The sequence below is a fragment of the Takifugu rubripes genome, chromosome 13, assembly GCF_901000725.2.
Source record: "Takifugu rubripes chromosome 13, fTakRub1.2, whole genome shotgun sequence".
Taxonomy (NCBI): domain Eukaryota; kingdom Metazoa; phylum Chordata; class Actinopteri; order Tetraodontiformes; family Tetraodontidae; genus Takifugu; species Takifugu rubripes.
The window spans coordinates 10,736,397-10,762,319 of record NC_042297.1 but is presented as its reverse complement, the minus strand read 5'-3'; the positions used below and the strand labels follow the sequence as shown (position 1 = coordinate 10,762,319).

The 25,923-nt window shown below is 47.9% G+C and overlaps 2 protein-coding genes and 1 long non-coding RNA gene across 8 annotated transcripts; 2 read left to right on the top strand and 1 right to left on the bottom strand.

Annotated features, from left to right (window-relative positions):
• The first annotated feature begins 305 nt into the window (after positions 1-305).
• On the top strand, positions 306-16,935 carry fhod1 (formin homology 2 domain containing 1). Of its 4 annotated transcripts, XM_029846312.1 has the most exons (29): positions 306-470; positions 3,228-3,334; positions 4,145-4,209; positions 5,617-5,684; positions 6,107-6,212; positions 6,283-6,377; positions 6,465-6,576; positions 6,665-6,759; positions 6,872-7,015; positions 7,085-7,431; positions 7,608-7,709; positions 8,078-8,161; positions 8,407-8,430; positions 9,066-9,116; positions 9,622-9,779; positions 9,873-9,923; positions 10,146-10,277; positions 10,644-10,801; positions 11,708-12,331; positions 12,597-12,752; positions 12,837-13,019; positions 13,185-13,304; positions 13,827-13,988; positions 14,095-14,285; positions 14,358-14,550; positions 14,647-14,821; positions 15,002-15,169; positions 15,613-15,730; positions 16,562-16,935. In XM_029846312.1, exons 1-28 carry the CDS (start codon positions 306-308, stop codon positions 15,693-15,695), a joined length of 4,119 nt encoding a protein of 1,372 aa, XP_029702172.1. In that variant the 3' UTR covers positions 15,696-15,730; positions 16,562-16,935. The 4 variants fall into 4 exon arrangements, with proteins under 4 accessions (XP_029702172.1, XP_029702175.1, XP_029702173.1 ...); XM_029846315.1 differs by lacking the exons at positions 7,608-7,709; positions 16,562-16,935 and having other exon boundaries at positions 15,613-16,142; XM_029846313.1 differs by lacking the exons at positions 8,407-8,430; positions 9,066-9,116; positions 16,562-16,935 and having other exon boundaries at positions 15,613-16,142.
• Positions 16,936-17,276: 341 nt separating this feature from the next.
• On the top strand, positions 17,277-25,672 carry slc9a5 (solute carrier family 9 member A5). 3 transcript variants are annotated; one of them, XR_003890497.1, is made up of 17 exons: positions 17,277-17,917; positions 18,804-19,106; positions 19,429-19,592; positions 20,184-20,262; positions 20,384-20,561; positions 20,690-20,910; positions 21,134-21,336; positions 21,414-21,503; positions 21,763-21,833; positions 22,318-22,444; positions 22,523-22,605; positions 22,796-22,922; positions 23,156-23,314; positions 23,465-23,534; positions 23,867-23,995; positions 24,068-24,976; positions 25,167-25,672. XR_003890497.1 is itself a non-coding variant. In XM_029846319.1 (17 exons), the coding sequence occupies exons 1-16, from the start codon at positions 17,380-17,382 to the stop codon at positions 24,637-24,639; spliced, it is 3,114 nt and encodes a 1,037-aa protein (XP_029702179.1). In that variant the 5' UTR covers positions 17,277-17,379; the 3' UTR covers positions 24,640-24,647; positions 25,167-25,672. The 3 variants fall into 3 exon arrangements, 2 of the variants coding, with proteins under 2 accessions (XP_029702179.1, XP_003978413.2); XM_029846319.1 differs by having other exon boundaries at positions 24,068-24,647; XM_003978364.3 differs by having other exon boundaries at positions 24,068-25,672.
• On the bottom strand, positions 21,362-22,476 carry LOC115252073 (uncharacterized). The gene is made up of 3 exons (XR_003890511.1): positions 22,343-22,476; positions 21,721-21,821; positions 21,362-21,541 (listed from the first exon to the last, which is right to left on the bottom strand). It is a non-coding gene; the product is annotated as an uncharacterized lncRNA (long non-coding RNA).
• Positions 25,673-25,923: the final 251 nt, after the last annotated feature.

The following is a 25,923-nucleotide window of genomic DNA, read 5'->3' as shown; positions in this document are numbered from 1 at the left end:
TTTTGCTTGTATATTTTATTTCCCCCATTACTTCAAAGAAAATGGCAAAAATGATGCTGTTGTTACTCTTCATCATACACCATTTCAACGAAATAAATCCAACTCCAACAACATTTTATCGCAGCATAGACGTTACAAGTAAATAAGGGCCTCCCGCTTTTATGCTCTTATTTTGAAAGGTTTACCGGATGCTCGCGCCTGCAGCCTGGTGAACTTCACACTGGCTCAAAGTTTCCGACCTCAGTCGTCTCCACTAAGGATCACTCTGAGCCTGTCGGCCGCTCTTGGGTCGCGGTTCCTCGGATATGACCTCTATCGTGTGCCGGGTCCAGTACCTGGACGACTCGGATCCGTTTATCTGCACCAATTTTCCCGAACCTCGGAGACCTCCAACGATCCCTCTGGAAGAAAACGTCCCGCTGAGTGAGCAAGTCGCCGGAATCCACAAGCTCCTGGAGGCGCCTCTGAAGGTGGGTCAGAGTCGGTCCTGATCCTGGGATCCTGGACGCGTTTAGAAGTCAGACCAGTTCGGTTTCATGAAGAACTGTTCTAAAACTGGACCCGTCACGTGTCAAACAGACGTGTGTTCCGAGCCGACTGACAGCAGATTTATTGCGATCATGTTCAGATGTTGAGTGCCCCAGAGGGATCGAGTCAGTGATCGGACTGATCACCTGTTTCAGTTTAATACTCCAGAGTTTTCCATCCCTCTGGAATTCTGCAACATTTGCGCTGCAGCTGTTCTTCAGTTTGAGAGTAAAAATCCTGTAGATCCGAACCTGAAACCAGGAGGTTGGTACTGGATCTGGAACTGGCCTGGATGTGGTCCATGCTGCCAGTGGGCTCCTGTGATGGTTCTGTCCAAATTTAGCTGCGTGAGTCAGAACCAAAACACGCAGACTGGACTGGGATGAAGCTGGTTCTGATGTCATCGGCACCAACATGAACTTGTGTTCTTATTTATGTGGACCCAAGAGGAGCAGGTCCACCATGTTCCACTCATTAATGAGGTCCAAAAATGAAGCCCGCTTCAACAGGAAGTAGCTGCCTGTATTTGTGATTAAAATACACCAAAAAAAGAATATTTTTAAAGTGTAGTCAAACAGGAAAGAAGGAAGAAGAAGATAAAGGAGGAGAACGTGGTTCTATGTAGTGGTTTCTTCTCTTTAACCTGAGTCCACCACATCTGGAGTGGTCCTACTAGGCCCTGCTGTGGGATCCCAAAACCAACACAATGACACCTTTTGTTTAAACATATCGATCAGTTTTGATTGATCAGCTTGGATTTGTCATCTACAGCGGGTTAATTTTGATAATAACTTACTAACTAACTTACTTAATAACTATCCGTCAGTGACTTCACCTGTGGATCAGTCTGGTTGATCATGTGACCGAGGAGCTCGCATCTATGGACTGTTGTCTTCAGTAAGAAATCAATTCTTTAACGATCAAACGTGTTGAGAAGCTAATTCAGTATCATTGATGATCCCAGTGAGCTGATCACAGTGGTCGTTATATATGGATGAATAGATCTGAGCCGACGTTCCGCAGCCTCTCATCCGCTCTGCAGCCGAGTTGCTCCGTTTCACACGTCATACTCCTAAAAATCGGCACGACGGTGCAGAATGCTGAAGACATTTGGTTTGTTTGGACCGCGGGTTGCCACGGTGACCTCCCGACTGTGCTGTGGTTCCCACTTCGTGCCATTTTCCCTCAGAACGTTGAGCAGTGTTCCGTTCTTGTTGGTGTTCTCCATCAGAGGAAGATCCGAGCACCGGGGGCCCACCACCTCCTCGCTGTTCCCAGCATGCCCTGGGGCCCGGGGGGGGGGCTGAAACCCCACGAGATGATGCGAGCACGTCGCTGCTGAATGCTTTGTGGACATTTCCTGTTTCTCCTCGTGCATGTGGCAGGAGGGAGAGATGGCAGGGGAAGGGAGGTTCCTGTAAACAGGAGATAAGCTGGACGGATGTGATGCTAACAGCGGCGCACCGATAAGAGCAGTGCAGACTCTTCCTGTCAGGCACGAACGCAGCAGCTGCAGGATGATTCATTCATTCATTCATTCATTCATTCATTCATTCATTCATTCACTCAGCTTTGTTTGACACCGGAAACATTACAAAAACAGGAGCTTGTTACACAACTGCTCACACGAGCCTCTTATGCTAATGCTAAGTTGTATTTCATGTATGGTGTTTTTAACAATGGGCACCGGAGCCAGAACACCCTGATATGAGCCTCGATGGTACCGGAGTCTGGTCCATAAAGGTCAGGAGGCGGAGCCACGGCGTTTGTAAATGACGGAGAAAGTGCAGAATGTTGGATGAAACAGGAGAGCTTCACCTGCAGCTGCCGACGTCGCTTTCATGGATGGTGCTGATATGTTTTGGCAGGGAGGAGCTCAGCTGGGAAGAATGCGGTTCTGCTGGTTCTGGGACCAGAACTGAGGTCTCGACCTTGTTGGAAGACAGACGTCTCATTGAAAGACGAACATCAAAGGGTGATTCTAGGCAGCGCGATAAACCTGGTTGGATTCATTGATCAATTAACAGGTGATCGGTTCATAAATGAGCTTGAGTCATTGTGTGGCCGGTTGTAACTCTGGACTCACTGAACACAAAGGAACATTCCTCTGTTCAGATAAGAGGTCAAATGTCTGCTAGCAACATCATTACCCTGGAATGACGCCCTAAAAGCCACTTTTCAGGAGCTTAGATGCTAAATTGAGTTAAACACACACACAGAGGGAGAGGTAGCCCTGGGGGGGGGGGGAGTCGCACCCACAACCTCGTGGCTGTGAAGGCAGGAGTGGGGAAGATCACGGTTCATCCACTGGGTTATAGAATTTAAGATGCACTCTTCTTCTTTCATCTCCAGCAGCCTGTTTGTTGGTTTGTTAGCCATGCTAACACTGCAAATGTGCTGCTGGAGGCGCCTGAAATAAATGCAAATGACGACTGGTCAGATCAGTCAGTTGTTGTTGTTGGTGGTGGTGCTGCCGTTTATGTTGCTGTTCTTGTTTTTGTTGTTCTTGTTTATGTTTCTTTTGTTGCTGCTTTCGTTCTGGTGTTCCATTGTTGGCGTGCTGAAACAGTTTTGTTTGCAGATGAAACAAATTAGCTTCATCAGTCAGGTTCTTCAAGCTGTTACTCATAACTGGGCCACTGTGTGTGTGTGTGTGTGTGTGTGTGTGTGTGTGTGTGTGTGTGTGTGTGTGTGTTCAGTTGGAGGACTGCACTCTACAGGTGTCTCCTAATGGGAACTACCTGGATCTGGACTCGTCTCTGTTGGAGCAGAAAGATGAGCTGGAGAACTTCTATGAAGACGTGATGTAAGAACTCTGAAGATATCAGATGCCTGTCTGCCTGCCTGTCTGCCTGCCTGCCTGTCTGCCTGCCTGTCTGCCTGTCTGCCTGCCTGCCTGCCTGCCTGCCTGTCTGCCTGCCTGCCTGTCTGCCTGTCTGTCTGCCTGCCTGCCTGCCTGTCTGTCTGCCTGCCTGTCTGCCTGCCTGCCTGTCTGTCTGCCTGCCTGCCTGTCTGTCTGTCTGCCTGTCTGCCTGCCTGCCTGCCTGTCTGTCTGTCTGTCTGTCTGCCTGCCTGCCTGCCTGTCTGCCTGCCTGCCTGTCTGTCTGCCTGTCTGTCTGCCTGTCTGTCTGCCTGCCTGCCTGTCTGTCTGTCTGTCTGCCTGCCTGTCTGCCTGTCTGCCTGCCTGCCTGCCTGCCTGCCTGTCTGTCTGTCTGCCTGCCTGCCTGCCTGCCTGCCTGCCTGCCTGTCTGTCTGTCTGCCTGCCTGCCTGCCTGTCTGCCTGCCTGCCTGTCTGCCTGTCTGCCTGCCTGCCTGCCTGTCTGTCTGCCTGTCTTGCTCTGCTCCTCCCTCTCTGGCTCAAGTCAGAAGAATGTTGCCATGGTAGTAGGTCAGCAGTGGGTGGAGTCATGGGGAGGAGGGCTGGCTGAATGGGCGTGGCCTGTCTTTCACTCATTTCTCTGTCTAAACGGGTGACGGGATGGAATGTTTTTGCATGTTTCTTAACGACTGTCTTGTTTTTCACTCTTTGATGGGCTTCTTTGTTGTCGTTGTCATGATAACGCATCATTTCCGTGCTCTTAAACAGATGCTCAGCTGTTTGTTATCTTTTCCACAGAAAAGGGAAGAAGCCCGTCCTGATCCTGAGGACACAGCTTTCCGTCCGCGTTCACTCCATAATGGGTAATTCTCTCCGACTGAGCCGTGATGACTCTTCTTCTCTCCGTCAGCAGGCAGCACTTCCCAGTCAACTCTCACTTCCTGTTGTGCTGCATCATCATTTCCCATAAAGCGCAGTTCATGCATGTTTCTGATGTGAGCACGATCATTTCCCAACTCTCCAAGTGTTGAAATTCACCAATCCAGGAATGCCACAAATTCTGTATAAAGGGCCCCAGTATTCCTGTCTTATCCAGTTCTTGTAGTATTCCCAGGTCTGCCAGTGTTCCCATTCAGCAACCTAAATCTTAAGTTTTGCCTTCTGGGTGGATAAAGCCAGTTTACTGAGATTACACCACTTTGTTGCAAACGCCACGGCTGCCTCTGATGATGAAGATGGAGTTTGATCTTCTCCTCGGTGTGAGGCTTCTCTGCTCAGAGAAGATCTTTAACTTTCATCGGGATCAGTCTGAACATGATGATCAGTTGATCCGCTCAGGTCTTTATTTGGGAATTGTTATTTGACGGTTAGTCGTGTTTGGACCTGCAGGGGGAGGAGGAGGGGCAGGAGGGAGTGTTATCTCCCTCATGAGGTTAAATAAATCTGTCTCTCTGTGAGGTGATCAAACTAATAGATCACCTTGGTGATGGTGGTCAGGAGGTTCTTTCCGGAATGATGATCAGCTTGGATGGGATTGGCTGATGTTCTGGTCCTCTCATTTATTCGGGCCTCTGGCAGTCAAAGGTTAAAAGTCAGGGTCAAAGGTCGCCAGGATTCTTTTCTGTTCATCAGATGAATTTTTCTGCGACGTTCTTAAAGGGGGTGTGGGGAGCAGAAGCTGGGCTGTGATTGGGAGAGCAGATGGGCTGTCATCCATCAGCTGATTGATCAGCTCTCCTATAGATTTCCTTTCTCAAACTTTGACTTGTTTTTGTCCCGTTGGGCTGAAGTTTCCGAGTGTGATGGACAGCAGATGTCTGGGACGAGTCCTCACATGTTGGAAAGCAGTTTCAGAGTACGAGAACTTAAGTTCGAGTCAGAGCATATTACGCAATGCCGACCCCCTCGCCCGCCCGTATCCCGCTGCATAGATCCTTGTGATCTTGGTCTCAGTGGTTTCTCTCAGGTGAGACATGCGTGAACCTCCTGTGAAATACTTGTCCACTCAGCTCACGGTAATGACATCGTAGCCCCCTGGCAACTGTCTGCTGTTTCCTGGCAACGTACCCAGATGCACTCTCACATTTTATACTGACATTTACTAACTAAAATCAGTCTTGACAGCTAAGCTAACAGAGTTAGCACGCAGCATCGGAGAACAATGTCCCTGCTTGTTGGTCGAGCTATGTCGGTTTTGCTGTTCTGTGAATACGATTGGTTATTGATTTTCCTACTGATTGTGCAGATTTTGCTGTCCCCATGTGTTTCAGAGAAGCTGTACAACTCTCAGGGTCCAGAACTCAGACGGTCGCTGTTCTCCCTAAAGCAGCTATTCCAGGTGAAACTTCCTTAGTGCTGCTTTGTGCGGCGACGTATTCTGTCCATTAAAGTCAAACTGGAGAGTCAACTGGAAGAGACAAAAGAAGCTGGAGGAGCCTCTTGAATGAGATCAGGCACATCCTCCAGGTTCTTTTATCGGTCCTGTTGACTCTCTGATGGATCACTGTGACCTGGAATAAGGAGAACCTACATGTGTCACTTATCTGTGGACTGTTGGTGGATTATGTGTATGTGTTCTCATTGATCTACACTCAAAGGTTTGTTTAAATTTAGTCGAATACAGTTACACAAGCACAATACTTGTATTTGCCTGTTCTGGTCTTCTGAAAAATAGTCCTAGTAGTTGGTGAAAACTTGGACTGATGTACATGCTTGTTCCCGTCAACATCTAATCCGGCTCTATTGTGTGCGCGTCTGCAGGATGATAAAGACCTGGTTCCAGAGTTCGTGGCCTCCGAAGGGTTGACGTGTTTCATTAAAGTTGGCGCTGAAGCTGACCACAACTACCAAAACTACATCCTGAGAGGTGAGACTCCGCCCACACAGAGTCCAGGAACAGAATTCTAAAGACACTAACCTCGCCATCCTTCCGTTAGCGCTCAGTCAGATCATGCTGTTTGTCGACGGCATGAACGGTGTGATTCAGCACAACGAGACTCTGCAGTGGCTCTACACCCTCACAGGAAGTCCGGTCAGTCCAGACGGGTCTGATCCAGCTCATGTCATCTTTTATGTGGTGTTCAGAGCCTGACCGCTGTTGTTTCTTTCCTCTGTGAAGTCTCGCCTGCTGGTGAAAACGTCTCTCAAGCTTCTCATCGTTTTCGTGGAGTATTCAGAGTCCAACAGTCCGCGATTTATCAGCGCTGTCAACGCTGTAGACACGCAGCGAGGTACACACACACACACACACACGCGCGCGCGCATCGTACCATGTTAGAACTGAGATGCTGCTGACCACGCCCACTCTGCACCGTTCAGGTGTGAGACCCTGGAGTTACATCATGGATGTCCTGAAGGAGAGAAATGGGTCCGACACGGAGCTGCTGATGTTCGGCATGACTCTAATCAATAAGGTTAATAATCAGAAGCCTGTGATTCAGAACCTATGGTTACCCCGGTAACCCTAGTTCACCTTCTGCCCCCACTTTCCCATCTCCCACTATTTCCTTCCCCCCAACCACTCAGACCCTGGCAGTTCTTCCAGATCAGGATTCGTTCTATGATGTCACCGACAGCCTGGAACAGTTGGGATTGGAAAAAATTATTGAGAAACACATGAAGAACCTGAGGACGGAGCCCGACCTCCGGACCCAATTCACCATCTACGAGGTGACAGATCCCACCACAGAAGAAGTAATTCAAAGAGACGTTTCTTCAGAGTGTGCGTGTGTGTTGCAGAATGCTCTGAAGTACGAGGACGGCGAGGTGGATGAATCGTCCTTTCAGCTGCGTAAAGAAAGAAGAAAGATGGCTGCTAGCGAGCAGGAGGGAAGAAGGAGTCGCCGTTTGTCCAGCCAGATGCTCCCTGATGTCTCTCCTACCGTCACAAACACACCAAGCCCCCCTATCACAGCCTCCACCTCCTCATCCAGCCCCACGCCTGAGGCCAGCAGGAGGGCTCCATCCCCGCTGGCCGATGACCCCTTTCCCTCATCTCCCAGTTCTGCTGGATCACCTCCAGCATCTCCTCCACAGCGCCAGGTGCCCCACGATGGTGCCACCACCACAGAAGAACCGAAGCCTCCGTGAGTTCATCCTGTTTTCTGAATTGTGGACATGAGGTCCAAATGAACCGACATGAACAGTTTGGTCTTGGTCTGTCGGGCTTCTGGTTCTGGTTCCGGTTCCTTTCTTGTTTCCTCTAATGGGTTTTGGTTTTCTGGTGTCCTTTCCTTTGTCTTCTTCTGGTGTTGGCCACTAGGGGTCGCTCTTTTCTCAGCCACCATATGTCAGCTCTGGGTCTGAGCAGAAAGTCCCGACTGTTCTCTAAAACCAACTCTGAGGAGTCGTCAGCCCCCACCAGGTGGGTACCAGATGTGTAGACAGCGCCCCCTGCAGGATGTCTTCAGAAGTTAAACTTCTTTTCCTTCTCAAAGACCTTGTTGCTTGTTACTTTTCTCTTGGCCCTCAACTCCTCCAATCTGTTCGAACGCGCTGTGGAATAAACTTGATTGCTCAAATTTAGCCCTGCTTGTTTCTGCCTGGCAGATGTCAAAATGCTTGCGCAATATGTTGTTATTTCAAATTTTGGTTAAAAACTATGTTGTTTGATCTTGATTACAGTGCTGAAAATATATTATGGTCATACTGTGATGGAACATGATAATGATTTAACGACTGATTTTGCTGTGTGTGTCGCCGTGTGCTTGTGTTTCACCGTCTGTGTTGTAGCCCCTCCAGTGTCCCCCAGCAGAAGTCATCCCAGTCGGATCCACAACAGTCCAGCAGTCACACAGAGTCCAAAACCAGTTTCAAGTAAGTTAGCTGGGGTTACTGAGGGACTGTGGTAACATGGTAACATATTCACAACTTGCAGTGTTTTGCCCATTTGACCCATTTGTCTTTACTCTTTTAAGTATCCTCCTTTTTCTTCTTCTTCTCACTATTACCATAGTAACAGTAGTAAGGAGTGCTACTCCTCTTTTACCCCTATCTTCTCTCCCGTCCCATCTTTTGCTCATCTTATGTCCTCTCATCTTATCCCCCCATTCCTCCCCCAGCTCAGCAGAGGTGGATCTGTTCTGGTAAGTGTCTGACCCGATCGCTCCCCACCATGATTCTTGAGCCTGCTGGGAAATCTGTTGTGATGAACTGCGATGCCCTCACAGAAATGTCTTGGCCCCTCCCCCGAAACTAGTGTGCTGGATGATTCATGACGGATGGCTAGATGATTGATTGATTGATTGATAGATGATTGATTGATTGATTAAAAGCCGAGTGGTTGATTAATAGATGATTGGATGATTGATAATCTTTTTCTCGATGGAATAAAAATCTTTGTTTTGTTTGTGGCAGAGTTCAGCACAGAAATCAATAATAAACGTTATTTCCATAGATGAGCTTATCAATCATTCAATTGATATTATAGATCCCCACTTTAGATGGCTCCAGCGGACCTCTCCCCACCTTGGGAGCATGTTTGTGCGTGCATGTTTGTGTGCTGAATGTGTGTGCACTTGTGTGTCTATGTGTACATGTGTGTTTTAGTGTCTGTGTGTGTGCAAGTGTATGTGACTTTTGCTGTATGTGTGTGGGACTGCATGGATGTGTGGTGGCGTGCGTTTGCGTGCATGTGTGTCTGATAGAGTGAGTGTGACTGCATGAGTATGTGTGTCCGTATGTTTGTGTACCCCCTCAGCTGTGTGTTGTATCTCTGCAGCTCAGATGATTGTAGTGTAAATCTGGACAAGCCTGTACTCAGGAGGTTTGAGTAAGTACTGTTGCGGCCCCACTGCATGCTGGGAGATGGAGGGAGAACAGCTGGGCTCTGCTGCTTCCAACAGGACTTTGCTGTGTGTGTGTGAGTGTGTGTGTTTATGCTGGGGGCTCTGGTTTCTGTTGGGTGCACTCTAATTGCTGGTGATCAGGTTTGAGGTGGAGACGCTATCACATCCACGAACCGATGAATTGTCGCTGCTCCTCTGTTGCTCTGTGTAACCCGCGTGGTTTGTGTTCGGGTGTGTGACCCTTTTCAAGGTAAACTTCTATAATAATCTGCCCAACACAACATGAGGGTGAATTCACCATGGGTCTTTTGCTTCATAATCAAACCAGCAGAATTTTGACTTCCTGTGTGATTCTCTGTTCTTGTGTGTGATGGTTTTTCAGGATGCTAACCTTGTTGGTATGTCGTGCTCGATGACCTCTGCATCTCTGTGGATTCCATCCTCTAAGCTTTGTCTTATGTCGTCCCTGCCGTTGTCCCCCCCCTGCAGAGGCACCTTCCTGCGCAGCCTGGCAGCTGCACAGTGGGACAAAAAGAGAAAGAGCAAACACCTCAGTGAGGCCAAGCAGCCTTTGTCTGATGAAATCAGAACCCAGGACGTTCCTCCGGCGGAGGAGGGCGAAGGACTCCCACCTGAGGATTTACCAGGTAGAGCTGCTGTAGTGGGAAAACAAGCTGTGGATCAATAATCTGATATGGTAAATATGGTAAATGGTGATTATGTATGTGAATCTCCTGAAGGTTCACCTGTTCTGGACACAAATGGACACTCAGACAACCACAGTGATACAGGTAAGAATTACCCACAATCCTCTGTACCTGTCTGTGCCATGTAAGACAGTGAAGCTCTGTGTAGATCGTGTGCCACCTGGTGGAGGTCAGGTGTTAGTAAAGGATAGCCTTGCACCTATTTATGATGTTGCAGCACTATGGACAAATAAATCAGCAAATGCTTTTATTGTGGAGGGTGCTCCTCAACTTCCTGATGTGTAATTTTGACATGTGTATCTGCAGCGGTTGTCAGCGGTCTGTCTAATGACAGAAAGTTCATGATGGACATGCTGTACTCCAGAACCTCTTCCTCCTCAGTTCCTCTAAGTCCAACCACACCTCCCTCCAATGCCACAGAAGAGGAAATGGTTCCTGGTCAGTGTTTTCTCCTAAATCAAAGCTTTGGTCACTCAGGAGGCCAAAATCAACAAATTAAAAAAGCAGATGGATTTTTTTTCTAAAGAAAAAAAACAAGCTGATGCAAATTAAATCATTTTTATTTTCATGTTTGCAGTGATTAAAGCATATCTATCTATCTATCTATCTATCTATCTATCTATCTATCTATCTATCTATCTATCTATCTATCTATCTATCTATCTATCTATCTATCTATCTATCTGACTGACTGACTGACTGACTGACATGTATAGATGAGTATTCAGCATGTTAAGAGATGAACAAACAACTGTTAAAAGCAGGTGAAATGATTGAAACCTCTTTTTATTTTTGTCCTCCCAGTTGGAGATTTGGGCCGAGTCTTTGAGCGTCTGAACAGCCTCAAAGGCTGGTTTGAACCTTCTGGCCCCAGCGAACACAGCGCCTCCCGCAGGGCAGAGCTAGAGGGCCTGGAAGGGTCTGCCCAGGCAGCTCTGTCCCGCCTGGCTGAGAGGCAAAAGGTTAGAATACACACCCGCGACACACTCTCTGTGTTCTTTCTCTGTGGTCTTTCTCAACAGTCACACTCACGTGCATCTCTGCTGACATTAACAGAAGACAGAGCTGCAGTAATAACACCAGTGTCCAGCAGTAATAACACCAGCGTCCAGCAGTAATAACACCAGCGTCCAGCAGTAATAACACCAGTTTCATGTAGTAATAACACCAGCGTCCTGCAGGAATAACGCTAGTTTTATGCAGTAATAACACCAGCGTCCTGCAGTAATAACACCAGTTTCATGTAGTAATAACACCAGTGTCCTGCAGTAATAACACCAGTTTCATGTAGTAATAACACCAGTGTCCTGCAGTAATAACACCAGTTTCATGTAGTAATAACACCAGTGTCCTGCAGTAATAACACCAGTTTCATGTAGTAATAACACCAGTGTCCTGCAGTAATAACACCAGTGTCCTGCAGTAATAACACCAGTGTCCTGCAGTAATAACACCAGTGTCCTGCAGTAATAACACCAGTGTCCTGCAGTAATAACACCAGTTTCATGTAGTAATAACACCAGTGTCCTGCAGTAATAACACCAGTTTCATGTAGTAATAACACCAGTGTCCTGCAGTAATAACACCAGTTTCATGTAGTAATAACACCAGTGTCCTGCAGTAATAACACCAGTGTCCTGCAGTAATAACACCAGTGTCCTGCAGTAATAACACCAGTGTCCTGCAGTAATAACACCAGTTTCATGTAGTAATAACACCAGTATCCTGCAGTAATAACACCAGTGTCCTGCAGTTATAACACCAGTGTCCTGCAGTAATAATGCCAGTTGGCTGAGCTGATATTTGAAAACCTCTCCAGAGTGCTTCTGTGGGTCAGATAGCATTAATTAAATGTCCCTCCCCCTCAGAGCCGTAGCCTCAAGCAGCAGAATAGCATTGATGTGGGGGGCCACATTTTACGCATGGAGACCTGCCAGATGACCCCCTGCAGCCCTGACCCCTGGGATAAGCTGCAGCCAAGTGGATCAGCCCTCCGCATCAAAGACTTGGACTTCTCTGACCTGGTGGAGGAGGAAGACATTGACGTCTTGGACATGGATACCTTTGACTCTGCTTCGGCTTCCTCCTGCTTTTCTGGCCTTCCTCCTGCTCCTCCTCCTCTTCCTCCCGGTGCTGGCCTGGGTGCTCCACCAGCTCCCCCTCCCCCTCCACCTCCCCCTCCCCCTCCCCCTCCACCTCCAGCTCTCCTGGCTTCTCCTCCTCCTCCTCCTCCTCCTCCCCCTCCACCTCCTCCTCCACCAGGTGTTCTAGGTCCTCCTCCCCCTCCCCCTCCTCCTGGGGCCCCCTCTGCTCCCACTCAAAAGAAAAAGACGGTAAAGTTGTTCTGGAGGGAACTGAGGCAGGCTGATGCCCCCCAGAAGTGTCGCTTTGGTCGGGGCACGGTCTGGGCGTCACTAGATAAGGTGACAGTGGACAAAGCCCGCCTGGAACACCTGTTTGAGTCCAAGGCCAAGGAGCTGCCTGTCTCCAAGGTAACAACCTGTCACTATGACCAGTCCAGGGAAGGTTTGGCAAGAATGTTGCACCGATAGATTAATGATCTTGATTTTAAGTTTTTGCGGCAGAAAGGCTGAAAATGTAACCAGAGCCCCCTCTAGAGGCCAATATGTGTCACTGGCCGTTGTTCTCATCAAAAGAATGTTGCATTTTGAAAAACAATCAGGCCAATAGTCCTAACATCCCTTCTTGGGGTGTGCTGTGCTTGGCCCGTGTAACTAATAGGATGTTTCTGTGCAGAAAGGGCCCGAAACCAAAAAGTCTGAGCTTCTGGTTCTAGACCCAAAGAGGAGCAATGCCATCAACATCGGCATGACTGTGCTACCAGCGGTGCATGTCATTAAAGCCGCCATCCTCAACTTTGATGAGTTTGCCATTAGCAAGGAAGGGATCGAGGTATGGTTGCCATCAGACCGCTGTAGTTAGATCCATGTCTAGATCTAGTTACACCTAACCACCCCCTCTTTCTGTGTCGAGCAGAAAATTCTGACTATGGTCCCCACAGAGGAGGAGAAACTGAAGATGCAAGAGGCTCAGATGGCCAATCCTGATGTTCCTCTGGGAACAGCTGAGCAGTTCCTGCTCAGCCTGGCCTCCATTAGTGCCCTCATCCCCCGACTGCAGCTCTGGGCTTTCAAACTCAACTATGAGGCCCTGGAGAAGGTCTGTCTCTCTCTTTCACACAAACACACAGATACTAAAATGTTTGTTTGTTTGTGATGAGCTCAAATTTATGTCTCTATCGGTCCACTGGATTGTAGCCAATACTTTGTAGATTGGGTTGTTGTGGGTTATCATGGGAAGGCCTTGACGTTGTGCATCCTGCAGGAAATTGCAGAGCCGCTCTTTGACCTAAAGCTGGGCATGGAGCAGCTAGCCTTCAATAAGACCTTCAGGAGGATCCTGGCCACACTTCTCGCCATTGGAAACTTCCTCAACAGCTCCAATGTGAGCGCGCGCGCACACACACACACACACACACACACACACAGATTTAGCAGCTACAGCTATCAACTCTGATGATCGACAGTTATAGTCCAAAATCATCTTATTAGAATAAAAGGTTGTTTTTTTTTTTACTATGTTGACCTTTCTTAAAGCTCCTTCCAGTAGACGCTAGCTAGACTGACACATTTGGTCTCCTCCTGTAAGTAACAGCGGAGAACAAACCATTAAATTGAATCACCCATCAGAATCTGCTGGAGAATGTGAGGTTCTCCCTCTGAAGTCAACGGAGTATCTCCCCTGACTTGCAGTTACATGACCTATGGAGGTCACATGACAGTTGTGTGAGCAGCACATCAGAGAAATAATCTAAAACCCTGATGGACCCGATAACACACACACAGACACAGAATGTCTATTGTTGATTCAAAAACAGATTATGATTACCGCCTGTTTTTCATACTACAGCTTTAATTAGTGTGTGTGTGTGTGTGTGTGTGTGTGTGTGTGTGTGTGTGTGTGCAGGCTAAAGGCTTTGAGTTGAGTTACCTGGAGAAGGTTGTGGAGGTGAAGGACACAGTTCATCGTCAGTCTCTGCTGCATCACACGTGCAGTCAGGTGGTGGAAAATTACCCAGAATCCTCTGACGTCTACTCCGAGATCCCCGCCATCACCCGCTCTGCTAAAGTAATTTTTATTCCTCTGTGGTTCATCTGATATTGTAGTGTAGTGCATGGAACACTGATTAAATCTGAGTGGGGGAGACTTTTGACCTAGCGGCTTGTGCTGTCAGGTGGACTTTGAGGTGCTAGCAGAGAACCTGGTACAGCTGGAGAGACGCTGCAAAGTATCATGGGACAACCTGAAGATGGTGGCCAAGCATGAAACCAAAGTGGCCTTGAAGAACAAGTTGACAGAGTTCCTGAAGGATTGTACACAGAGGATCATTGTTCTGAAGGTGGTCCACAGGAGAGTCATCAACAGGTAGTCTATTCTACAAATGTGGGTCCAACACCTGGACATGGACCTCCACTCTCTCACCTCCTCCTCCTGCAGGTTCCACTCCTTCCTGCTGTTCCTGGGTCAGCCGTCCTCCACGGTTCGGGACATTAAAGTGACGACGTTCTGTCGGATCATCAGCGAGTTCTCTCTTGAGTATCGGACCACCAGAGAACGGGTTTTGACCCGCAAACACAAACGGGCGGCTCACAGAGAGAGGACCAAGACGAGAGGCAAGATGATCACAGAGGTAATGGTGACCTCCCGATCCACTGGTCCATCTCTGCTCTTCCTTCTCTACAAACTGGAAGAAACAGAAACATCTTCTCTCCTTCCTGCGTCTCAGACAGAGAAGTTTTCAGGGGCAGTGCCTTGGCAGGACAACCTGTCCCCCGTCTCCCTGGCAGCAGAGGACGAGACGGGTCAGGAGGCAGAGCACCAAAACATGAAGAACTTCCTGACCACCGGCACCAGTCTGAGTGTCCAGCAGGGAGGACTGAGGCGCTCCAGAGCTGTCCGCAGTAAGACCTCATCCCAGCGGTGCTCATGTTCTTCACACATCTGTCGTCTAAAGTTACATCTGCACCTGAATGCAGATCATTGCAGACCACATCATGGTTCTCCAGACCAGAACCTCATCAGACACTGGTCTACATCATGTGACACTACATCATTTTCAGGTTCTGACTCTGGCTTTTCAGGTCTCGGAAGGGTGAGTCCATCTGCAGCCAGGGAGGACGGAAACAGCACCCAAAACGACGCCACAGATGAGATCATGGACCGACTGGTCCAGTCTGTCACGCAGAATCCCTCAGACAGACAGTCCAGCCCCAAGAACCGCAGACGTTCCAGGGTCAATAGAAAGTCATGTGAGTACCGGGGGTTTCCAGGTCCAACTCACTGGGTGAGGGACGGTGAGGAGGGTGACCTTCTGAACGACCTCAATGTTATCAAGCAACAGCTGCCGTGTGTCCAAAACAGCTGATTATCGGTTCAGATTCATATATTGCACACACCCACAGACACACGATTACACACAAACACACGCCGACTGGTCAATGTTCCATTTTCTGTGATGAAATATGAATCAAAAGTGCTCTGCCACCCCAGTTTCATTCAAAATAAAGCAGTGGTGTGGGACCAGTCAGGAAGCCCAAGGTCAGCGAGGCCTCGGTGGGAGACTGTGATGGGTTGATACATTCACTGTTGTGGGTGGGGGTTCAGTCTAACATGTTCCTATTATGAAGGGTAGAGACTTTCTCTGGTGATGTAGTTATTACATTTACAATATGTCTGTGTGTGTGTGTCTCAGTGAGGAGGACTCTGAAGAGTGGTCTTAGTCTGGAAGTGGTTCAGGCTCTGGGACTCAACAACAAGACGGAAGACAGAATTTGACTGGACGGCGCTGGCGGCTGGTGAAAAACTTCTTGGTGGGGTTGATCTTCTGATAGATTTCACTGCCTCCTCCAGTAGAAGCATTCGAATCAACAGTTGGAAAATGACTTCAATTCCACAATTTCATAATCATTATGTCCCCGCGTTGATGGTTCAAAATGTCACACAGTTGATGATCTTAGTTGAAATTGACGGGTTTTTTTTATCTACCTCTTCATCGTGCCTTCTGACCGCGTTGCGGTTCCCTTCCTCTAGATGGGCCATCATGCTGATCTTTCTGAGCACAGAATTCTATCAATAGACTAAATGATGCCAGTCTGGCGGCACGGTGGTGTGGTGGTTAGCACTGTTGCCTCACAGCAAGAAGGCCCCGGGTTCGATCCCCGGTTGGGACTGAGCCTAGGGACTTTCTGTGTGGAGTTTGCATGTTCTCCCTGTGCCTGCGTGGGTTCTCTCCGGTACTCCGGCTTCCTCCCACAGTCCAAAGACATGCATGATTGGGGATTAGGCTAATTGGAAACTCTAAATTGCCCGTAGGTGTGAGTGTGAGAGAGAATGGTTGTTTGTCTATATGTGTTAGCCCTGCGATTGACTGGCGTCCAGTCCAGGGTGTACCCTGCCTCCGCCCATTGAGCTGGGATAGGCTCCAGTCCCCCCCGCGACCCTCAGTGGAGGAACAAGCGGTAGAAAGTGAGTGAATGAGTGATTCCAGTCTGTCTTGTCAGTGGAAATTCACCATTAAATGAGTCACTTGGTGGGAATGATGTTTATATAGTTTAGATTTAATGTAGGTACATACTATTAAGTGAAAATGGCGTTGATAATAACATTATGTAAAAAGAAAATTATATATATATATATTCTAGATTTCCCCTCCTTCACATCTGGGAGGGCGGAGCTCCAGCGCCCCCTATGGGCCAGCGGCCTCCGGAGGACGGTCTCTAAGAAGTCCAGACCTGGAGACTCCTGGAGACGGGAGCAGAGAGGAGGAGCTACTGAGACTTGTCTGCTTTCCAGTCTTGCAAACACAGGAAAATAATTCAATGTTTTATTATTCTCCTGATGGCAAAATTTGTTTGAATCAGGCTGTCATTCAAGTCATGTGATATTAAAGTTTTCTGTTCTATGTGTGTCCAGAATGTGACATGTATGTGCCAAGTATGTGTGTAATTCTGGGAAACTTGTTTCAGATATTTTTAATTTAAAGACAACCAATAAAGATTTTTTTTTAAATTCCAAAGCCTTCCCATTGATTTTATTATTAAGCTAAACAAAGTACTAGAAGAAATTCAATTTAGCATTATTTATACAGTGACTCTGGACAGAAAGCCAAGAAAACTCCCGTTAGCAGGTAGAAACCCTCAGCTGGACCCGGCTCCCATGGAGGGGGGGCACCTGCTGACGGACAGAGATGGAGCAGAGCGAAGGAAAAGGAGAAAGAACTGACACTATGAAAGACTTTGAGTGCCCCTGTAAATATGTGAGACCTCTTGTTGGAGGTCAGGTGAAGGTTCTCTGGTCCCATCACAGTGACCCGTGTGTGCGTGTGTGTGTGTGTGTGTGTGTGTGTGTTTTGATGATTCCAGTCCAGTGCCGCCAGCTGGCGTGTGTGGAGCGGTTCAGACGAATTAATTAGATTTTAGTATTTAAAAAAAAAAAAAAAAAAACCTTCTCTGGGCAACAGATGCTCCTGAACCACATTCGGAATGTGACTGGCTGCAGCGTCGGGGGGGGACAAAGGTCAACGATGGGATGTTTCAGCGGTCACGTGAGCAGCCCCGGCGTCCCCTCCTCCGTGTCCTCTCCGTCTGGAGGTCCACCTATAAAGCCCTGCAGGCGGATGTGGCGCCGCTGTCTGCGGGCGAAGATGCGGCCGCTCGGTGTGACGCTGCTGCTGCTCCTGCTGACGGTGTCCGCGGCGGACCTGTCCGGACCCGGCGCCGGGACGGCTGCTCCACAGCCTCCCGAGTTCGGCTTGTCGCCCTCCACGTCGCCTCGCTTCCCCCTCCAGGTGCTGCAGACAGAACACCCGGGTGCCGGCGTCGCTTTGGCCCGGTCCGCCGCGGAGGACCCGGCTCGACCCACGGCAGGAGAAGATGAGGCGGAACCGCAGCATCATCATCACGGCGGCGGGTACCGGGTGGTCCAGTGGGAGTGGAGCTACGTCCAGACGCCCTACATCATCGCTATCTGGCTCCTGGTGGCCAGCTTCGCCAAAATCTGTAAGTTTGGACTCAGTTTGTTGGTTTGTTTGGGAGTTAGAAGGCGCCTGGTTCTGTGGTGGTAGCACCAGTACCAATACCAGTACCAGTACCATAACACAGGACAGGTGTCCGTCACCTGTTGGTTCATGTGTTGTTTCATATTTTACTGTAATCTTTAAAATATCATCATCATTTATTCATTTTAATAACAAATAAACAATGTAACAAGTTACTGTAGATGTAACCTAATTCTCCCACACAAAAATATCTGATAATATAATACAATATAATATAATATAATATAATATAATATAATATAATATAATATAATATAATATAATATAAAATAACAGAGACTGGAGCCAGGTCCATGTTTAGGACCAGAACTCGTCCCAGAGATCACAGAACATGAAACATGACCTGATCTTTCTGATCACAGCACAGGTTTCTTTCCCATAATGCTTCACTGCTGCTGAGCAGGAAGCTACACAGGTTTTTACTTCCCAGACCCTCACCCTCAATCACACCTTTGAAGTTCTGAGGACGTGACAAAATGGTCTCATTAAAAAAAAAAAGCAAAGAAAGAGGTTTCACAACAAAACCAGATCCAGACCTGGCAGGATGTGCCGTCAGCGCCGCCAGGCAGCTCTTATTTCAGCCGGACCGCTTGTTTTGAACTGTTGAATTGTCTTTATCAGATTTCTAAGCAGCTTAAACATTGATGCCCAATGTTTCTCTGTAAGATGAGCTAACAGCAGTGTCACCATCTGAACACACCCCTGTGTGTACCTAACATACATACCTGTATGTGTTCTCTCTTGAAGCTAGCATGCTAGGCTAGTAATTAAACAAGTGAAAATGGACATGTGATGGTTGTCATCCTGGTTGTTCTTTGTCCCCACAGTGTTCCACTTCTCTCAGCGATTCACCACGGTGGTTCCTGAAAGCTGCGTGCTGATTTTGCTGGGTCTGGCCCTGGGTGGCATCGTCCTCATAGCCAATAAGAAGCAGCTGTACCAGCTGGACCCGGCCCTCTTCTTCCTCTTCCTGCTGCCGACCATCGTGGGTGATGCTGGATATTTCATGCCAGCTCGCCTCTTCTTTGACAACCTGGGAGCCATCCTGATGTACGCGGTGGTTGGAACACTGTGGAACGCCTTCTGCACCGGCTTCTGCCTGTACGCCGCCAAACTGCTTGGGGTCATAGGTCAGCAAGCAGTTGCATACCAAACTTTTCATTATTGGACTCGTTTAGTTGTTGACCACTTTTAGTTATTGACGCTGAATCAAAGCAGAACCCGAGCCACAGGGGGCATGATTTAGAACAGAACGTGACTGAAACTCTTTTCACAAAAATCTGAGAAGGAGACACATTTGGAAATCATTTTTGAAGACACTTCAAAGTAGAAAGTCCCTTTCATTTTTACTTTGACGCGTCCTCAGAATGTCAGTGCACTTCCTGTTTGTACTCCTATCATGTCCAGCACCAGAAATCTGTTTTTTTTTAATGCATGTGTGCGTGTGCACAGATGAGCGCGTCCAGGCAGACCTGATGGACTTCCTGTTGTTTGGCGCCTTGATCTCGGCCGTGGACCCGGTGGCAGTTCTGGCTGTATTTGAGGAAGTCCACATCAATGACACGCTATTTATCATTGTGTTTGGAGAGTCGCTGGTCAACGACGCCGTCACTGTGGTGAGCCACGCAGTCAACACGCACGTCGCCGTGGTAACCAGCTGTATCGTGTCGCACTACTGCCGAGTGTGTGGAGTTTAAGAAAGACGAGATTAATCTTTCATGAGCAGATTAACCCTGCAGGGTTCTAATCCTCTGCAGCACTCAGAATATGAGCTAATCCACTAAAGTGTGGGAATGCTGCAGCTCTGACCTGCAGTTCCCCTGAGATCCAGAGATGGAGGCTCAGATGTCGACCCACTTACGCCACCAAGGGCCACGGCATGTTTCCCGGGACTCTTTTGTTCAGAAAGATTCTGTCCATTGGTTTTGCCAGCATTTCTGAGCTCAGTTTCCATGTTTATTTAGCCACTTTCTTTAAGCTCCACACTCAGCACCCCATCAGGCTAATGACCTTGTCACTTCCTGTCAGAGGTCAGACAACCTTGCTAAGGTTAGCGTCAGCAGGTGCTCTGTTCTGCAGAGTCATCCATTAAGAAGTCTGATTTTAACAATGTTGCGTCACTTCCGCTGATTTTTTCTGTCCCTTCTTCTTACACCGACACACTGTCATAAACAGAACAATTACGTCTGTCCTTCTGTGTTCACCAGGTTTTATATAAAGTCTACATCTCCTTTGTGGAAGTTGGTCCCGGAAATGTTCAGACTACAGATTATTTTAAGGGAGTCGGTAAGTCAACGGGAGCAACAGCAGAATGTTCTCACCAGGACCAGTTTTGGGATCTGCACCAAACTTTGTACACCGGCATGGAGACACCCTTACTGACTTGACTCCTCCTCCTCCTCCGCAGCCTCCTTCCTTATCGTCAGTATCGGGGGGACTCTGGTTGGTCTCGTCTTTGCTGTCCTCCTTGGCTTCATCACTCGTTTCACCAAAAAGGTCCGCATCATTGAGCCTCTCTTTATCTTCCTGTTGGTTTACCTTGCCTACCTGACAGCGGAACTTTTCTCATTGTCCGCCATTCTGTCGTAAGTTTGCACCACCAGCAGCACTGGTCTGACCCGTACTGGTACTCAGCTTCTGTGACTTGTTGTCACGGTTGCTTCATGCTACCTTGTAAGATGAAATTGATGTGGGTTTTAATGTTCTCACTCAGGATGACATTCTGTGGGATTGGTGCAAATAAATATGTGGAGGCCAACATTTCCCAGAAGTCTCGGACTACAGTCAAGTATACAATGAAGACTCTGGCCAGCATTGCTGAGACCATTATCTTCATCTTCTTGGGGATCTCAGCAGTGGACAAGTCCAAGTGGGCCTGGGACACGGGCCTGGTGTCCTGCACCCTCGTCTTTATCTTCATCTTCAGAGCAGTTGGTGAGTCACCGTCCCTCAGTCCCAAAAAGATGACTGTCGTCACGCATGCTCAGATTTGTGTTCTGGGAAAAATATCATCATGTTACAATTTTGACAATGTTCGTAGTTTCTATAAATGAAGATTTTGAGGAAAATCTAAAATTAAAAGAAATATGTGTGTCTCCTGGAATGTTGAGGAGGACACATCTCAGCACGCTGTCTCTACTCTGTTCCTGCACTGCAGGTGTGATTGGACAGACCTGGGTTCTGAACCGTTTCCGCCTCATCCCGTTAGACAAGATTGACCAGGTGGTAATGTCATATGGTGGCCTGCGGGGGGCAGTAGCCTTCGCACTGGTGGTGCTATTGGATGGCACTCAAGTGAAAGCCAAGGATTACTTTGTTGCCACAACGATTGTGGTTGTCTTCTTCACCGTCATGTTTCAGGTAGGGGAAAAAAATCCCCAGCCATCACACTTTCTGTCCCCATCATGATCATTAACCACGACCATGTGACATCGTAGGGCCTGACCATCAAACCACTGGTTAAATGGCTCAAGGTTCCTCGTTCTACCAGCAGGAAGCCTACAATCAATGAAGAGATCCACGAGAGGGTCAGATCCCTTCCTCCGTGTTCATTTTAACACTGAAACTGTAGAACACACACACACACACACACACACACACACACACACACACACACACACACACACACGTAAAAGGTGCCATAGCTTTACAGGACTGCTAAATTAGCATTTGCACTTAAACACAGTTAGCTCAGTAATATGTACAACTGTGCAACAACATTAATGTGGGTTTCTGTTTGCGTACTTGTGCGCGTGCATGCATGTGTGCTTGTGTGTTTCTTTTCAGGCCTTTGACCACATCCTGACAGCAGTGGAGGACGTCGCAGGGCTGCAGGGGTACCACCACTGGAGAGACAAGTGAGTCATCAGGTTGACGTCTCAGTGACATCAAGTAACGTACAGAACTGTCACGTGCAGTCCAGATCCCTCATACTGTTGTAGTTACAGAAATCTGTCAGTAGGAGGAGGCAGTGCCTCACCAAAGTCAGGATCACCTTCATTCTTGGCTTAGAGCAGAAGAATCTTATTGGTTGGTTGTGAAATTAGTGCCAAATCACAAAACATCATTGACCTCAGAGGGTTCTAAGGGCCGGATAATGTCTTGGTGAAAGAAGAACCCTGAGGGAGAGCCATAGAGGAGAGATCCCTCTTCCTGGGATGGACAACAGATGCCATATGATAATGATAATGAAGACCAGGCTGATTGTCCATCTTTCTCTGTCTCTCTGTGTCCTCCTGCTTTTCTGTTTTCTTGTGTGTCTGGTCTGTCTCTCTGTCTGTCTCTCTCTTCTCCTGTCTGTCTGTTTGTATTACTGTGTCTTTCTGTCCTTCTGTCTGTCAGGTGGGAACAGTTTGATAAGAATTACCTCAGTAAGCTGCTGCTCAGGAAGTCCGTTTACAGGAAGAGTGAATTGTGGGAGGCGTATCAGAAGATCAACATCAGGGACGCCATCAGTGTCATCGACCAGGTAAAGGGGATGGAGCAGTCCTCACTTTGAGGGTGGGTGTCTTGGTGAGTCCTCACGAGAACAAGTGTGTGCATGCAGGGCGGGAACGTGCTGACCTCTGCCAGGTTGTCTCTGCCCTCCATGGCCAGCAGAACATCGTTTACCAACGTCACCAACTACCTGTGAGTCACACGACCATAACCTGTTACTGCATTTCTGCTTTGTCATTCGTACAAAGTTGATGCCAAACAGAAACAACAAACGTTGATTGTTTCCACGTCTGGTGAAATGCCACCTTCAGAGTTTTGTTTCTCCGGTGTGTTTGAGGTGCACAATAGCATCGAAGTTAGCGCGACGCTCACTGTGTTGCAGGCGTGAGAATGGCAGTGGTGTGTGTCTGGACCTTCAGGTGATTGATAACATCCCTGGAGCCAAAGTAGAAGAAGACATGGAGACCCACCATTTCCTGACAGAGAACCTGTACAAGCCCAGGAGACAGGTGACCCATGTATACGTGCACATACAGTACATGTGTACCATTGTCTTAATATTGGGGCTTTATACGTTTATCCAGCCGCTATACTAGAGCTTGAAGATCCAATTAGCACATGTAGCATTGAGAAGCTACTCCAAGCTCGTAGTATCTCAGAAAAAGTGGCACTCCTTCCTGCGGGGATAATCAGCTGTAATCCTTAATGTTGCTGTGTTCTTGTCTTGTCCGGTAATGTACAGTATCAGTGGCAGTACAGTCGTCATTTCATGCCCGGGGGGCTGACAGAACGCCAAGACCGTCAGGATCGAGAGGTGTTTCAGCGGAACATGAAGAGCCGAATGGAGACGTTCAAATCCAGCCGTCATAAACGCCATAAGAAAGAGCGCAGCCTGAAGAAGGTGAACAAACATGACAGTGGCACACGCACTTCAAACACACACACACTTGCAAACACACTCAGGGCAGAGGAAACACTACACCTTTACAATTGCTGCTTGTTGTAAGGGGACACTGTTTATCCTTTATGTACTTCCTGTTTCCTCTCACAGCGGCGTGGGTCTGACAGCAAAGACGATGGAGATGACAAACCACGACGAAACGTCAGCTGGCACGATAAAAGTGAGTATTCGTCACACTCTTCAAATTCTTCCCATTCGTGGATAAAACACTGCCAAACACACAAGGCGAAATTGTGTGTGGGCAGTTTGGCTCATGAAAATGGTTAAAAACAAGCTGTATGCCTACATTACCCATAATCCCAGAGTGTTTGAGTCTAAATCTCTTGCCCACTAATCATAGATTAAAGGTATTTATTACGGCACGTGTTCATCTGGGCTTAACACCGTGCTTAGTCAACTCACAAGCTAACACACACTTGATATTCTACCAATCAAATTAGCTCAGGTTTGGTTTGCTATTGATTGTGGTTCATGTAAATCCGCCGTGTTCAGATTCTGTGGGGGTGCCTATGGAATCTGAGGAGGAGAAACAGGGTACACCAGGCCCTGAGAAGGAAGAAGATGTTGGGATCGTCTTTGTCGCTCGTAAAGTCGAGACGCCGAAACAGCGACCAAAGTCAGGTGAGAGCTCATGAAAAAGAACATGGAAGCAGTACTTGAAGAAGACCCCTATGAGCCTGTCTCCTCCATTAGGTCCAGCAATTCTGAATGAGAGTGCAAGACCAGATCCTGCCCCCCTCTCACCCCCCACTTCAGACTGCCACCTCCCATGGAAGGCTGGCATGGGTTCTCCTCCCCCCTGTGTCTCTGTGGAAGCTATTAAAATAATCCCTGTTGACCTGCAGAGAGCCTGGAACCAGAGCATTTCTTCTCTAGAAAGCATCTCCTCCCCTCCTGCCCCCCCTGCCCCTCCAGAGCCTGTCCACCCCCGTGTTGGTGCCTTGTCTAAACCTGGTGGAGTTCGACCTGCCTCCTACACACCTACGAGTAGCACCTCCTTCACTGGAGCTCTGGGGTCACAAGACACCTCCAGGTTTCCAGAGAAGACGACAAAGAGGACGGAGGAAAAGGAGGAGGAGGAGGAGGAAGAGGATGTGAAAGCACAAGAGGTGCAGCCGCTTATGCCACCTGGATCTGTGGCTCCGCCCCCACTACCCATTTCCGCTCCAAACTCAGGGAGACTGAGAAACCCGCGTGTCTACGTGAGGAGCCTGGTGACAGCACCACCTCCTGAGCATCACAGCCGGGGCCCCACTCACTTGTAAAAACAGAGGTACCGATGAGCATAGAGAAGAAGAAGCTGCTCCACACAAGCACACATATACACACACTCTAACTGCTGCTGTTTTCCTCGTTAGCATCATTAGCTCTGTTAGCTACCTTCTTGTCGTTGGCTTGACATTTATTTTTTGAAAAATGCGAAGATATATTCAATAATTTCATGGAACAGGACACAATGACATCATCTGCACGGATCACATCATTCCTGTTAGTAAAGACATGTTCATTAGCATCTGAAGATGGAAGATTTGAACCATCTGCTACAACTGTTTATTTTTATCTTATTTGTGCTCACAAATATGAGGACATCAAACATTCCAGGTCTGTTCCCCTTTAGTTTGAATTCCAACTGTTATGATGAAACAGAGAACTGCTTTTCAGTTTTCCACATTTCAGTTTATGAGCTATCATAACGTGAAAAATATGAGATCTTTTTTGTAATCCGTAATCTCCTACCTTTTGTCCATTACCTACATTTTTAACTTCTACCACTTTGGGTTGTCCCTTTTAGGGGTCGCCACAGCCAGTCAGCTGTTTCGGTGTAACACTGGTGGACTGGTGCGACGAGGCAGCTTCGTTGTCTCTTCTGGCCTCTCCTTCTTACTTTGGTTTGACCTAATGATCTTATGTCTCTTCACATTGGTTCCTCCTGAAACTGAATATTGGGAAGAGACTCCTCCTGAACATTAAGGGTGTAGCACTGATCTCTTATATTATTAGTTATAAACAATGACCTCATCATGGTTGATCTTTACCTAGATCTCACGCTGATACTGCCAGGAATGGTGACATCTCCACCTGCCTTAGTGCTCACACACGTTTCTTGCGTCAGAGCTGCCACATTCTGAATCCAGTCCAGAAACCCACCAATCATATTTTTACATTATAGAACAGTGAAAAGGGTGCACACGTGAGCTCAGATGTTGTGGTGTGACATACGTTCAGTAGATCCTGTATCCTAAATGTTGCTGCTGCAGACAGTCGGTTGAATGTCGTCTTTCTTGCACTTTCACTGCGCTGCCGTGAATTTGTGTCGGGGGGGTGGGTGGGAAAGGCCTTTATTCTGTAAATATACTTGAAGTGGACAACAGCTTGAGCACATACTCCGAATGTCTCTGCCGCCTGCCTGTAATCAATCATTATTTATCAGGAGCGAGCACATGTTTCATCTGTACACCAGGTCAGTGAAATCCGTATTTGAGCCAAACATCTACTGTCCTGGATTTGTCACCTTTAAGTGTTGTAGACTCATAATTAGTTTCCCTGCT